The sequence below is a fragment of the Dasypus novemcinctus genome, chromosome 28 (genome assembly GCF_030445035.2).
Source record: "Dasypus novemcinctus isolate mDasNov1 chromosome 28, mDasNov1.1.hap2, whole genome shotgun sequence".
NCBI classification, from domain to species: domain Eukaryota; kingdom Metazoa; phylum Chordata; class Mammalia; order Cingulata; family Dasypodidae; genus Dasypus; species Dasypus novemcinctus.
The window spans coordinates 29,566,064-29,581,894 of NC_080700.1; the positions used below are offsets into that span (position 1 = coordinate 29,566,064).

The window sequence follows — 15,831 nt, forward strand, 5'->3', positions numbered from 1 at the left end:
CTTCTGTTGTCATCAGCGGCACGGGAAGTGTGGGCGGCGCCATTCCTGGGCAGGCTGCACTTTCTTTTCACGCTGGGCGGCTTTCCTCACGGGCGCACTCCTTGCGCGTGGGGCTCCCCCACGCGGGGGACACCCTTGCGTGGCACGGCACTCCTTGCGCGCATCAGCACTGCACGTGGCCAGCTCCACACAGGTCAAGGAGGCCCGGGGTTTGAACCGCGGACCTCCCATATGGTAGACGGACGCCCTAACCACTGGGCCAAAGTCCGTTCCCTAAAATGGTGTCTTTTAAAACCACACCCCTTTCTTTATAAAGTTGTATAAGTGGAAGGAGTTATTTTCTTGTTAAAAATTGTTAACTTTTCAAGAATTGAGTATGACTGAAAGAAGGTAACATTTTAATAAGAAGAACATTCCTGCTCTTTTTTTCCTACAAAGGTTTAAATACAGCCCCGATCATTTTAATTATAGGGAAGGTTATGGTAAAATTTAACAGAGAATGATTCTCTCTCTTACTGAAACTTTTACTTAATTGCTACCTATTATGCAAAGTTATCTAATTATTGATAAGTTATTTCCATTTTGATTATAATATTTTACATTTCCCTCTCATGCAGCCAAGATGCAGATTTACTGGGAATGTCTGGAGCCCCTGAAAATTTGACATTCAAAGAGCGCCAGCGTCTTTTTTCACAAGGTCAAGATGTGTCCAATAAAGTAAAAGCTTCTCGTAAATTAACAGAACTGGAAAACGAACTGAACACAAAATGAATAAAAAAGGAAAAAGCACCTTTTATTTTTCCAAAAGTCCTCTTAGATGTGAATTGGTAGGAATCAGCTTGAAAGAGGAAAGGGGGAGGTTATATTTTTAAATGATTTACAGTTTCTCTTTTTTAAAATGGTTGAGATTTAGAGATGTTACACTTCTAAGAAATTTTACTTTACTTTACCAAGAGATTGTCATTTATACAATTTAAACACTCTGATTTTTAAATTATCTGACTCATATGAAGATAACTTTTTTTGTTAGTTTCTTTTTTGGAATCTGAGTTCAAAAGGGAACAGAATAAGGGGCAATAGAAGATAATGAGATGTTTCTTCTCCCCTACCTCCCCTCCATAATTCACCAAGGAGCATAAAGAGGTTCTATTTCTGTTCTTTTTCAAAAACTTTATTTTCACTGTGAGAGAATAGCTTGAACCACCCAGACTGTTGTATGCACTATTTAGTGGCAACCATAAACTACTTTATAGGAGAGCCAGGTTTTATCTCCCAGGAGAGAGAACATTGAAGACATGCTGCTAGTATGTTATCTAATAGTGTCTATTTATGTGTTTAGGATATAGTTAACATTGGATATTCTTTCTAGTCGTATTCCTTTCTGCAGTAATGAGGCAGTTTAGACTTAAGCTTCCTTTAAGAATGATGAAAACACATCTGAGACTTTGTCCCATATCGTTCCTTATGAGTACATACCTTCCCGATCAATTCTAAATATTTGATTTAAAAAAAAAAACTTTCAAAGATGAAAATTTTGAGAATTTAAACTGGGGGGGGGTGGATTTTATGTTTATAAACACCAAATTATAGTTATACCAATAAATCACTGATGATTTTGAAGATGTAGTCATGTTATAAAGTTAGCTATTTCAAATATTCCAGGGCATCTAGTAAAAAGGGTATTGCTAGTTGAACAGTGTTATCCATGTGAACAGGAATGGAAATATCTGAGAAGAATGGAAAATTAATAGGTGACTTGAGCAAAACTGTTCCTCAGAATTTTTAAATTTGAAAAAGAAATACATTTACGTAAGTATACTTTTCAGGGAAGAGAAAAGTGTTCAATTACATATGGCACCAGTAATTTAAAATATTTTAGGAATAACACATGGCAGTTCAAGCTATTTTTCACACCATAATAGACTTATTTAATTTTAATTTGTTAGTTTCCACTGTCATTTCTTCAGCTAAAGATATATGGCTGATATTGGGGGAAGAACCTCAGTTTGTTTTACAGAATGTGTGATGTTAAAATGGTAAATTACATTGTGATTCTTAGTAAATTTTCTATTTGACAAAGCCCTGATGTAGGGTTCAGATGATTTTTCCTGTACCATATTGTTCTCTTACAAATATATATGTTAGGAAAACCTGCACACTTTCAAATAGAAAAGATAGAGGCTTTCACTGCCTTAGAAATGACTTTTAATAAGAGTTGTATGATAAATAATTAAAATGCAAGTATAAATATTTTTTTATGTATATCAGGGTTCTTATTTGACAGTGTGCATTTACTGTTTCCCTTGTTTAAGTAAGAGAATAAAATGGTTCTAAGTGTTCATGAAGGATGTGCATACTTGCTGTGGAAGTGCTAGGAAAAGCAAGCTTCTCCCAAATATCTTGAGAACACTGGCAGCCTTATGGTGACTAAATCCACACTTTCTTGAAAGAGAAAAAGTGCGTATGAATTACTATTCTGTTAATATATAAGAAAAACAAATACACATAAGTACATGCAAGTATTTGTAAATATCTGCATACAAGGATATTTGTATGTCTGGCTATAAAACCTGTAAACAAGTGGATTTGGCCATCCTTGGATGATTAGATCAAATGTGAATATGTGTAAAAGTGCTTTTCATAACTGTGCATTAATATGGAAAAAACATCAAAACTGCTGTAGTTTTCCATTTCTACTGTATTTCAGTTGCAACCTATTTTTAATAAACTTTGTATGTATTTAAGTGTATTTGCTATTATTTTAATAATGCTGCAAAGTTTGAATTTGTACTATCAGCCTTCCCCCCTCCCTGTCTTCTTCCATCTCTCCATTCATTCATTAAACATAAAATTTATTGAATATCATTTATGTATCAGGCAATATTCTCAAATTGTGGGGAGATGTTCTTTGTCCCGATCCAATAGCAAACTGAAATTTGCTGGTAATTGTTTCACCTTGGTCTTACACTATCATTCCCCACAGGCCTTCGTATTTCTCTCTTTCGTACATCAGCAGCACCAAATGATCATTTAGACTATTTGTCATTTACACTGTTCCTGTCTTTACCTCTTTGAAGTTCTTAAACACACAGTAGATTTATTTGATTACAAAAACCCATTCAAGGTAGCTAATTAAAGAGGGTTGTTTGATTATAAAATTATGTAAGGAAAATGATAAGGAAAATGGTAGTTCATGGTGATCTAAGGCTTGGACCTGCAATAGGACCAGGCTTTGTGCAGACTGGACTGAAGGATAGTTCTGAATTTTAAGCTCTAGGGACATTAGCAGTGAAGTTGACATTCCAGTGTTTCAACAAGAACATGAATCAGCTCAGCTTCTCAGATTTGCTTCTTCTTGGCCTTGCATATTTATATATGTATAAAGGCATATTTAAATATGCCTTTGCATATTTATAGTTTGTTTTTCCATACCTTTCTCTTTATGGCTTACCTGTCACCTTTAGCTTCTGTCCATCCCATGTTTCTATTTCAAATTCCTGAAAAAGTATATTAAAAGCCAATCAGCTTTTTGAGTCAAACCTTTTTGGCCATAGCTCACATGGCCCATACCCTGGTTTGGCAGCTAGCCAATAAATAGTTGGAGTTTTTTGTGTTTTGTTTTTGTTTTAAATTTTATTTCAACTTGAAAAAGTAAGATAACAGAAAAAAAGGCAGCTTAACAAATTATGGAAGCAGTACTTTAAAAATCCTGTCTAGGCCACATTTATTTAATCCTAAAAACAAACTCAGTTGTTTCTCTAGTGTTCTGAAAGATGAATAAAGGAGCACAGATTGGCTAAATGACATGACCAAGTTTGAGGTTTTGGTGCATTTTGTTTTGCTTTGTGATTGCAAGGAAAGATATGAAGAAGTAACATACCATTATAAGGCAGAATTTAAGGAAGGGCTTTTCATGAAGGAAGTAGGGTATTTTAGGATTGTATATACTTGTGGAGATACAGTGTAAAGTGTACATGTTTCACAATGTGTAAACTACGAACATGATTCTGCTCAACTTCTCAGATTTGCTGCTTCTCGGCCTTACAACTATTTATAGTTTGTTTTCCCCTACCTTTCTCTTCATGGCCTACCTCTCCCCTTAAACAATGGAACTATAGTACTCACTTCCAGTGTTCTTTAATGCCCAGGAAGGTACTTTGAAGTTTGGGAAAACAAAAATAAAATACTGTCAGTATTAATTTTGCTTTGATTTCACCTCAAGAGCCTTGTTTCTGTTCTTATTAATGGAAATAATGATTGTAACCTACAGTTGTCTTCCGGGCAGAATAAAATAAGCAGCAAAGCCTTCAGCAGTTCTATGATGTCTACCCTTAGACAGTGGTTTCCTCTCTTCTTTATTGCATGGAAACTGATTTCAAAGATTGACTTTAAATAATTTAAGGTAATAAGCCTCAGTAAAACCTAAGTGGCATGACTTGCAAAAGGGAAAATATATGCAAAATGTGACAGGGTTTTCATTCTATTATTCATTCAGTTTATCCAAAAAGCCCCATAATCTCAAAAGATAAGTATTAGACCTCAGTTTGGGATGTAAAAGCTAATTTCTTGCATCACTTATTCAACAGGTATTGTAGAGCATCTACTACGTGCCAGGTCCTCAGGATACAGTGGTTATCAAGTCTACCAGAGTAGCCACAATCCCTGCCCACATGGAGCATAATTCTAGTGGGGCAGTTTTATTCTTTTATGGGCATAAATGTCCTGATTCTTGTTGAATTGGTGAAGATCGTTCCAACTTCAGCTTAAGAGTTTTTTTAAATAATATAAAACATTAAGTAATCTTTAAAAAAAAAAGAGAAAGAGGCAGGCCTGGGAAACACTAGGTTAATTGTACAACTTGAAAAATGTTCCGCCTCCATTTTTCTTTGCCGTGGCAACAGGCTCCAAAACATAGAAACAGCTTATCTTAGTTGGGGAAAATCCTGTAATATGACATAAACAACATATACAAGAAAAGGAAGGTGAAGCAATCCAAATTAAAATGGTGTCTCAGTATTTATAGCTAGGGAGTTTGCGGGCTTCTTTGTTGTCTTCATTTCTAGTTTTTAAGTGTATCATTACCTGAATACTTGAAAATTACTAACAGACATGGTAAACTGTCCAAAATCTTCTAAATCATTGAAGATGAAGAGTTTGAGTTATTTAAATGAACTTTTCTCCCCTTTTGGTAACTTATGTTGTTCATTCTTTCAAGTTGGTTGATGTTTTTAAGGTGATTCAAAGAAGACTGTATGCTGCATTCAACCTGTTTCACTCTAAGTAGTTCATTTCTGACATCTCTCAAAAATAATTCATGTCCCCTATGAGGGAGAGGGGAAGAAATTGGAATATAAACAAACAAATCAAGATCTAGGGAAGAGGAGAATGCAAATGGTAGAACCATATAAGGTAACTTTACTATGATTAAAGTTTGTGGCTCTAAGCATCCTATCCTGCCCTCCCCCATCAAATAATCACTGTTACATATCAAAACAGGAGGAAGCATACAAGTGCCTTAGAGGAGAAAGTTTTTCCTAATGTTAAGTCCTGATATTTTCTCATGTGGTACTTAACATAGGTAACACTGACAAAGTCCTTTATTCAGTAAAGGCAATATTTGTGGGGCCCAAATAACAGTGCATATACAGAGCCTTCTTTAAAACGAATTTTTTTTATTATTAAACACTTTCATTCACACACGTATAGTCCATCCAAAATGTAGACAGACCCTTCTTATTGTCTCACAGTAGATGTACATATATAACACCTCAGCTAGGGTCTGGATGGGAAATGGATGATGGATCATTTGAGTTTACCCCTTCTGGCCAGTGCCTGGAAAATGGCATTCTATATTACCCCTTCTGGCCAGTGCCTGGAAAATGGCATTCTATATTGCTGATTAATGTGGATTAATCTTTTTATTCTCAATCATATTACATATTTTTGCTAGTGGTAGCAGAGGTCAAGTATTTTTTTCCCTCATCTTTGAAGCCTTGGCTCCTAGCACAGTGTCTGGTATGTAATACATATTTGCTGCATAAATAAATACATTTGGAACCTATACAAGAAAGCAATAAGAACATGGCTTATTAGGAAACACACTGTAATCTGTGCCATAAAATGAGTGTCTGCCACTATTGAGCTGTCAATCTCTGAACCTGTTTCTACATCCTTATAATAAAGGAGATGACCTAGATTAGTTCTATCCAATAAAAGTTGAATTGTAAGTCACATACGATATTTTAACTTTTTTAGCAGCTGCATTTAAAAAAGTAGAAACAGGTGAAATTAATAGTTTTATTTTACCCAGTATATCCAATATATTTTCATATCAGCATATAGTCAATACAAATATATATTTCTAAGAAATTTTTCTTTTTTTCCTTACACAATCTTCAAATCCAGTGCGTATTTTACACTTACAGTGCATTACAATTTGTGCCAGCCACAAGGCGAGCGTTCTGCGGCCACCTGGGGCCACTGACTCTTGTATTGAAAAGCGCAATTCTCTACAGCAGTGAGTGGATGTGGCTGAACACAGTAGAGACCAATTTAAATTGTAAGCAGTAAAATATGGATAATCATTCTAGTCACTGGTGTTAATTAGTTATTATCAAATTTCAAAGGGCCTTTTACATTTGTTTTATCATTTTATCCTGAATCCAACTTTTGCTTATATAAGAGGGCAAGCAGTGTTCCCTTTTGGACAAGGATGGCAAGAGGTCAGATTAACTCAGCATCTGTTGACCAGTGGCTGGTCTGGGCCCAATATTTTGCCCACAATCCAAGTTACTAGGAAGGTGGAACCAATCTCGATCCCTGGCCTCCAGCCCTGTGCTTTTTTTTTTCTTATTACCTGACATCAGACTTCTGAGTTGCACATGTGAACTCTAAATAAACATCAGCTAATGGCCATAGCATAATTAGTTTATATGGCAACTTCTGGCATATATATTTGAAGTTCTTAAAACATGAAAAACAAATTATAATTTATTTACCAGAAATTAATATAAATTTTATGACTTAATTACTGATACTTATCAAGGTGAATTCATTTAAAATTTGTACATATGTTTATATCACTTTCTCTAGGAAGAATAAAATTACTCTTGGAATACTGCTGTGTCAAAATCCCAGCCATCACTTGAAACTCAATTTCAGAAACTACTGCCAATATGGAGATTTTCCAGAACCATCCCTCCACCCCTCACCTGCCAGTGATTCCTTATAATGCTTAAACCCATTAAAAGGGAGGGAAAGTTATTTATTGGCTGGCACCAGGATTTGTTGCCGGGGATTGAACCCAAGGCCTTTTATGTGAGAAACTGTTGCTCAACCCCTAGGCCACATAGGCTTCCCTGAGTTGGTTTTCTCATTTGTGTGCTTATTGTTTGTTTTTGTTTTTTGCTTTTAGGAGGCACTGGGAAGTGAACCTGGGACCTTCCATGGGGATAGCAGGTGCTCAACCGCTTGAGCCACATCCGCTCCCAAATTCATTATTAGTTTTTTAATTTTTTAATTTTTTTTCCCCCCAAATTCATTATTCTTTAGATAGGATGCAGTGGATGAAAGAGAGAGAAGGGACAAATAAAGGTGTATATGTGAGACTGGGCACTGCGTGAAAGACGGTGCCAGAGAAGCAGAGCAGGTGAGGTGGCCAAAATGATTTAGAATCTTTTGCTGTGCAATGGGTGATAAGACACTCTCTCCACCCTGTGACACCTAGCTTCTCAGTAAAGCCTGTGAATATTTTGTGCAAGCATTGCATGTAGATGTTACTAGAGAAGACACCACTCCCTCACATGCTATAAAATCTGTGAAGTAATAGAACTCCAGAGACAGGTGACTATAACTATGGAAGTCTTAGACTTCTTAGTGCGTGGAATGGGAATTCAGGCTACTCTCAAGATTTCAGCGGACTGAGGGATTGCAGCTGTCATGGGTTTTATATCTCTGCGCTAATTGCATGCAGTCTTGATTAAAATGTGCATGCCCTGTCTTCTTCACTGGATTATATACTCCCTGTGAATGAGGGCTACGTTTTACTAATCTCAATAGTCTCTAAAGCCTTTTACATAAATGGGTCAATATTTTTGTTGCGTGAATGAATGACTACCTTCTGCAAGAACCCCTGATTCAGTCCCTATACCTTTTAGAATTTTAGTAAGTTGCAAACTGGCCATCAGGTATACTTGGACCCCAGTTTGAAAAAAAACCAATTCTAGTCCATTGTAAACTTTCTAGAAACACACAAAAATCCTCATAACAGGTCAAATTTCATTTCTAACTTTCCTGGCCATCATATTTTTGTTAAAAAATGTTGACCATGTTCTACATGGCAAATTTCTGCTTTTGTATGTTGTTTAAGAAATGCAAGTTGTAATTAAAGGAAAAAAAGCAATGGTACAGAAGGCTTATGAACAAAGCAACAGTTTCCTTTGCCATTGTTCCCCATCCTCAGTCCTACCTAAAAGAAAAAGCAAATATTTATTTTCATCTTTGGATATAAAATGCACAAGATACTCCTCAGCTCATGGCACATTAACTGTCATTTGTTCATGCAGTGTCTCCAGCAAGGCCTAAGGCCTTCTGTTTTTTTTATTTTTTCACCCTTCATCTCCAGTTCTCACTCGATTCCCTCCTCCAAATGGACCCCACTCTAATGTGTTTGATATCTGGTCTTGAATATGGATGTACCCTTATATAGTGTTGTTTTGTGTGTAAATGTGGTTTTAAGCTACATAAATGATACTGGGCCATATAGATCTTGTCTGTTTCTTATTTCACTTAACACCCTAACTGATCTCTTGCTGTGTGTGTGTGTTCTTCTAGTCCATTGTCTACCTGCTGTGTAACCTTCCAGGTATTACCCACACATTACTGTGCATCCCCTGGTGACAGACTGCTAGGTTGCCTGCAACACCCTACTACTATAGCCAATGCGGTCGTGAAAGAATCCCCACAGGCACCCATGGGAGAACTGCCAGGAATAGAATTGCTGTGTCTGGTGAATGCACACTTCATTTCACTAAGTAGTACCAGAAAGATGTTCGAGAATGGGCTGTACAGCCCAGCAAGTGTGCAGAAGGAATCCTTTTGCCTCATATTCCACTACATTTGCTGATGTCAAACCTCCCTAACTCAATTATCTACTTATTATTTTTGATTTATCGAACTTAGTCTCTACTGGTTATCATACTATGAAAGATGAGGCTTGAGTTTATTTACAGTATACAGGTGAAGATGGTTTGATAGTGATGAATAATGAAAAGGGTTTTTTTTGTGTTTTATTTTTGCTGTTTCTACTTGAATCTTCTAGACTTTGTTGAGAGATTGGATGAGGGATGGGAGAGAAGAATCGAGGATTCCAAGGTTTTGAGCTGAGGAATAGTGTTGCTATTGACTGAGATACAAAGGAGTCTGGGAGCAACTAGTTTTGAACAAGTTTGTCACCTTAAACATCACTTAGACATGATAGGCATTTGGGTAATTAGGTCTGGAATTCAAGGGAGACTCAAATTTGAAAGCTGTTGGTATAGATGGTATTTAAAACCATGAGACTTGAGACTGATTTAGATCACCTCGGGAGTGAGCATAAACAGAGAAAAGAAAGGGTCTGAGGACTTAGCCCTGGTGTGCTATGATGGGGGCATGGGGAGGTGGGCATCCTGGGGGAAAAGAGAAGACACCCAAAACATTTTTAAGCGAATTTTAGGGGACCCATCTTCTCTGGTTTTCCTCCTAGCTCCGTGCTTCAGGAAGGAGAGAAATCAACTGGAAATGTTGATAAGCCAAGAGAAGTGAATTATTAGAGTTAGCAATTGGGAGAGAATCTGTGACCTTAACAGCTGGAGGAGCTGAGGGGGAAATCTGATTGGATATGATTCACAGACTAGGGGAATTGCAGATAGCAAGTACTGACAATTCTTGGGGGGGGGGGGTATGCTGTAAAGAGGAGCAGGAAAAATATGACACAATAGCTGGCAAAGGATGTGGGAGCAAGGGAGGATCTTTGTAAAGAATGGATGCGTTAGTGCCTGTTTCATATGCCGGGGGGATGATTCAGTTGGCACGTGAGAAAGGGAGACTAGAGATGGTGCTCTTTTCCCCGTGTTTATGTGTCTTTAAGTCTCTTCATCCTTGCACAGTATCTCTTGACTCTTGTGTAAGATGAAATACTATTACTCCCATCTTTCTCGGCACTATTGCTCTGGGGTCTGAGGGTGGGGAAGTGCCAGAGGCGAAGGAGGAAGGGTGACGAGCAGCACTGCAGGCAGGCTTCGAGTCATCGACTCCCGGTCTCTGCCCACTGGGAGGGGTTCTCTGGGAGGATGGACTCCTGCACCGACTGCCACCTTGGGCCCAGAGGCTGCGTGTCTTTTAAGGACATTCCTTGAGTTCTCCTTCCCATCTCCAGGGATCTGCCAAAGACACCACCTTGCCTCCCTTCCTTTTCATGAGTTTGTTCCCTTTTCTATTTCTTACCACATCAGTGTGTTTTGGGGGAAAAAAGCAAAAGTATGTACTTACTTCTGCCACCTTGAAACAGCAGCTCTTTTTACTTTTTTTTTTTTTTTTTTAGGCATTTTTGTCAACTGGCCCTTTGGGTTCCTATGATGGTTAGGCTAGTATGTCAACTCGGCCAGGTAGTGGTGTCCAGTTTTTTGGTCAAGCAAGCACTGGGCTAATCGTAATACAAGGGTGTTTCCTGGACTTTGGTCATCAGGTAGTTGGTTGCGTAGATGGCTGATGACATCTACAATCACCTGAGCACATTGCCCTGAGCAATGAGTGATATCTCATCCAATCAGTTCAAGGCCTTAAAAGGGGAAGTGATTTCAGCATTCAGAGAGAGAATCCCCATCTCTACTTCAGACAGCCAGCGTCTCCTGGTGAATTCACTGAGGACCTTCCTGCAGCCTGCCCTTCAAAATTTGGACTTCTGCATCCCCAAAGTCACATGAGAGATTTTATAAAATCTCATTCTATTTACAGATATCTCCTGTCAGTTCTGTTTCCCTAGAGAATCCTGACTGATAACAGTTCCATAAAGATACCCTGTACTCAGATAAAATCTTCATATGAGAAAGGAAGGCATTTCATTTGGGAGCTTTAAATAATTAAAAGAAAAAAATTATTAGATACTGGCACCCAATGAGGCTTCTAATTTTTCTGGAATATGGAACACCCACAATATTTAGAAAATAGTCTTCCAATCTAGCTTCGTACCTACCTCATACAGGACCATAGAATTAATGAATGGCCTTTTATGAAATAAACAGCACACAGAAACTGTCCTTTCTTAAATGCACATACTTCTAGAAACTAACTGGTTAAAACTAATAACAGCAAAACACATCGTCAGTTTAGTATACTTGATTTTTTTATTTTTGTTTTGTCTGTTTATTGTTTATTTTTCTTTTTTGTATTATTTTATTACATATTTTTTTCCTTTTTTCTTTTTTTTTTTGTCTTTTTTCTGTTTTTTGTTTTTTTACTTTTCATTTGTTTTGGGTATACGCTTGATATTTGTGGTATGATTAAAAAACCAAGGAAGAGGGAAACGGACTTGGTCCAGTGGTTAGGGCATCCGTCTACCACATGGGAGGTCCGTGGTTCAAACCCCAGGCCTCCTTGACCCGTGTGGAGCTGGCCCATGCGCAGTGCTGATGTGCGCAAGGAGTGTCCTTCCACGCAGGGGTGTCCCCTGCATAAGGGAGCCCCACGCGCAAGGAGTGTGCCCTGTAAGGAGAGCCACCCAGTGTGAAAGAAAGTGCAGCCTGCCCTGGAATGGCACCGCACACACGGAGAAATGACACAACAAGGTGACGCAACAAAAAGAAACACAGATTCACGTACCACTGACAACAACAGAAGCGGACAAAGAAAGAAGACACAGCAAATAGACACAGAGAACAGACAAACAGGGTGGGGGGGGGGAGAGAAAGAAATAAATCTTTAAAAAAAAAAAAACCAAGGAAGAAATTTATCATCATTCATTCATTTATTATGATGACACACATTTGGTGTTAATCTAATATGTGCCAGAGTTTGTGCTAGGTCCTGTGAATACACAGTTGAATAAAGATAGTCAGTACCCTACAAAGTTCACAAAAATTTGCCATCCCTGTGAATGTGACCTGATTTAGAAATAGGGTCACTGCAGATGGAATTCATTTAAAATGAGGTCACACTGGAGTTGGGTGGGTCCCTAATCCTATCTGATTTGTGTCCTTTATAAGACCAAAAGAGAAAGAGTCAGACCTAGGATGGCTGGCAAACCATGAGAAGCTGGACAAGATTCTCCCCTGCAGGTTTCAGAGGAAGCATGGCTCTGCGGATGCCTTGAGTTTGGACTTTCAGCCTCCAGAACTGAGAGAACACATTTCGGCTGTTTTCAGCCACCTAGTGTGCGGTTCTTTGTGTTGGTAGCCCTAGGACACAAGTCAGCCATCTCCAGCAAGTCTGATGACTCAACCCAGGGATGTACGCGTCCCTTCCTTACAGAGACTGAGACCAGAGGCTCTAGCCTGGGCCCTCCCAAGCTCACAGGCTTACCTGGTGAGGCTGCCTGGTCACCAGAAGGCAGGGCCTGGTTAGGGCCACAGAACAGGCTCGGGCTGCCTGGGTTTCTACCACTTGCTAGCTGTCTTACCCAGGGCACGTCACTTAATCTCTCGTCAAGTCATCCTCTTCAGCATCAAGCACCTGGCCTTTTATGAGGGTTAATGACCCTGACCTCAGAGTTGTGGGTTTGGAGATCCTAATTTTTTAGATGTTCAGCTCATAGTAGCTGTTGTTACATTGCCACATCATTTCTTCCTTAATTTCATTAAATCCCTATATGGTCGTATGACTGCCACCTTTTACAGAAGATAGCTGGAGTAGCATGCGGTGAAGTGGAGGGCTTCAGGAAACAGAGCTAATTAAAAAAATGATAAGAAAGCAAGGATAAGAGAAAAACTTTTCAGCCATTTAGGATCTCCCAGCTTTATTGGGTGATTGATGACAAGAGCAGAATCCCATTCAGAGAGAAGGACAGTCCACCAGGGAGTCAAGGGGAAGCTCCTAGAGGGTGAACTGGGAAGTGAGGAAATGTTCCCATTGGCTGATGTTAGGTTTCTATCTACGTGTGGGGGTGGGGGTGGGGGGTTACTACAAAGTGAAAGGCAGGCAGACACTGATTCTTGTAGTATGCTTGTCCATTCTAAAATACCCTCTCTGAGGCACAAACTACTTTAATCAGGAGGTGTGGCCTAAGGGCGACCCTGTAGGGCGAGTTCCCTTTTCTTGGAAAATCCTGCAGGTCAACTGTTTGTCATATAGACAATCCACTCTCCACAAGGGGTCTTCTCCAGGCCACGCCCTATGCAGAGGGCCATTTTGCTGCACTTACCTGCTCACCTTTCCACCAAATCACACTCTCGAGCCTAATCTCGGGGTTAGAGGCCATCAGTGTACAAACTTCCAGCGGTGGCCGGAGCGCCGCTCCTGCCCACGCCTGCGCACTCGGCTCCCCCCGCGCAGCCGCGTAGCCCCGCCCCGCCCCCTGGCCCTGCCGCGCAGGCGCAGTCTCCGTGGGGCCCAGCTCGGAGGCCGCGCAGCGCAGGGCCTCGGCCGCCATGCGCGCCCGGGCGGGAAAATGGAGCTTCGTGTCGGACCAGCGGGTCCAGCAGCTGCAGCGCCAAGTGCGAGTGAGTCCGAGACAACCCCCTGTCCTGCGAGCTGGGGAGCCCCGGCGACCCCGCCGGCTGCGCCCTGTGGTGGTCACGGTGGCCTGGACGTCCCCGGCCCCTTCTCTAAGCCCTTGGCCGGCGGGAGGCCTCGCGGGTGGCGGGCTGGAGTGTGTGGTGGGTTTCTCTCAGTTTTAACCGTCTCCTCCAAGCCCACGCGGTCCAGGCCGACCCCCGCTGTGACTCCGCCAACTGGGGTTGCTCTGGGGGGCTGCGGGCTTAGCATGCTCCCCCGCCCCGCATCCCCCAGCGACCCCACGGTCCCTCCCGCGCCTTCCCCAGGTCTGCACAGAAGACACCTTCCTGGGTGAAAGCTCCCCTCCCCGAGCCCTTGACCCTCCTGGAGCCCTTGACCCTCCTCTGGTTTTCTCCGCAGTGCCTGGGGCCTCACGTGTCTTTCTCTGCCCTCACGCAGGCTTGGACTTTGCTTTGTTCATTGCTTTTATCTGCAGGACCAGCGCAGTGCCCTGGCATTGTCTCGGCCCTTAGCAAAAATCTGTGGAATGACAGGAGGGGGGGCTGAGATGGTTGATTCCGTCCTGTGCCCCACAGCTGCCCGGCAGCTCTAACCCCTTTCTCTTGCCATCCAACCTCAGCATTTGGACTCGCCTTCTGCCTGTCCAGTTTCCCTCGTCGCCCCTTCTGCCCAGTGCGCTGCCCTTTAACCTCTGTTCCGAATTTCAGCCTTCAAAATCGGATTCTCGTGTTAAATTGATATACATAATGGCCTTTCATTAATTTGATATACTCAGTTACTTCAGAAATGCTATGTAAATGGAAAGGTTTTACAGAAATACCCTACTATTAAGATTTGGGGGAGTGGATGTTACCCAAGTGTTTTGAGCACCTGCTTCCCAGGTATGAGGTCCTGGGTTTGATCCCCAGAACTGCCTAGGGAAAAAAAAAAAAGATTTGGGTTACAAGTTAGTTAATAGTATCTCTTAAGAATATACCTGCATATAATAAAAGCTTCCTTCAGTATGATTAACCCGCAACATGGATAGTATCCTGTTCCTCAGTAAAATGTTTTTGATGAAGTTAACATATTTTTTTAAAAAGGAATTTTGTTTTTTTTTTACAAAATACATATTTTAGTAGGTCAGTTGTCATCTTTGCAGACTTTACCTTTGGCTCAAAAACACTTGGACCCACTAATCTTCAAGTGTTTAATCACAAAGCACAGACTGACACTAGATACAGCTCATTTATGGATGCATCGGATACAATGCTGTTGTAGTTCACCAAGGCTACTGTGACAAAGTACCATGGACTAGTTGGCATAAATAACAGAAATTTGTTATCTCGTGGTCCTGGAGGCTAGAAGTCAGAAATCAAGGTGTTGGTAGCGTGATGATGCTTCATCTTTGTTGGGGATTGAATCGTGCCCCCCATTAAAGACATGCTCAAGTCTTAATCAGCGTTCCTGTTGGTGTCAGCCCATTTGTAAATAGGACCTATGAAGATGTTATGATTAGTTAAAGGGAGGACTCAATTTGTGACAAGGATTTTCACAGGTCCTGTTTAGATGGAGCCAAATTGAATCAGGGTGGCCAAATTGGACATGAAAGTCAGAAGCAGCCAAAGCAAGAATGAGTGCCAAGTGGTAGGGGACTGCCATCACCAGAATGCTACAGCTTTTAGAGAAAGTGTGGCCGTGTGACAGTTTTCTGGCCTCCAAAACAGTGAGACAATAAGTTTATGTTGTGTAAGCCAACCCATTGGGTGATATTTAACACAGCAGCCTTGGCCAACTAAGACACTGAAAGAGATAGTCCGTTCCATGCTTCTCTCCTAGCTTCTGGTGGGTGGTTGGCAATCCCTGATGTTCCTTGGACTGTGCCTTAACTTATCAATGTCTGCCTCTATCACATGGCTTGTGCGTTCTCTCTCTCTCTTTCTGTCTCTCTCTGTCTTTGTCTCTCTTCTGACTGTGTCTAAGTTTCCTCTGCTTATATGGACACCAGTCACTGGATTAAAGACCCTCTCTCACTCTCTTTCTCTCTCTCTCTCTTTCTCTCTCCCCCTTCTCCCCCTGAATATGGACACCAGTCACTAGATTAAAGACGCACTGTCATCTAGTTTGGCCTCATCTTAACAT

The 15,831-nt window shown here is 40.8% G+C and overlaps 2 protein-coding genes and 1 long non-coding RNA gene across 13 annotated transcripts in view; all 3 read left to right on the plus strand.

Moving 5' to 3' along the window:
* The window catches only part of AFDN (afadin, adherens junction formation factor), a 164,495-nt gene extending 161,751 nt beyond the window's left edge, over positions 1 to 2,744 (plus strand). For all 8 annotated transcript variants that reach the window (XM_058289748.2, XM_058289763.2, XM_058289754.2 and 5 more), the window contains one exon: positions 618 to 2,744. In XM_058289748.2, coding sequence (XP_058145731.1) covers positions 618 to 771 — 154 coding nt within the window. In that variant the 3' untranslated portion in view covers positions 772 to 2,744. The remainder of the gene's footprint in view (positions 1 to 617) is intronic.
* A 1,483-nt stretch (positions 2,745 to 4,227) lies between these two features.
* On the plus strand, positions 4,228 to 8,761 carry LOC139437806 (uncharacterized). The gene is made up of 2 exons (XR_011647720.1): positions 4,228 to 5,409; positions 7,093 to 8,761. It is a non-coding gene; the product is annotated as an uncharacterized lncRNA (long non-coding RNA).
* A 4,820-nt stretch (positions 8,762 to 13,581) lies between these two features.
* Positions 13,582 to 15,831, plus strand: part of KIF25 (kinesin family member 25) — a 101,382-nt gene continuing 99,132 nt past the window's right edge. For all 4 annotated transcript variants that reach the window (XM_012525512.3, XM_023589059.2, XM_023589060.2 and 1 more), the window contains exon 1: positions 13,582 to 13,694. In XM_012525512.3, coding sequence (XP_012380966.1) covers positions 13,623 to 13,694 — 72 coding nt within the window. In that variant the 5' untranslated portion in view covers positions 13,582 to 13,622. The remainder of the gene's footprint in view (positions 13,695 to 15,831) is intronic.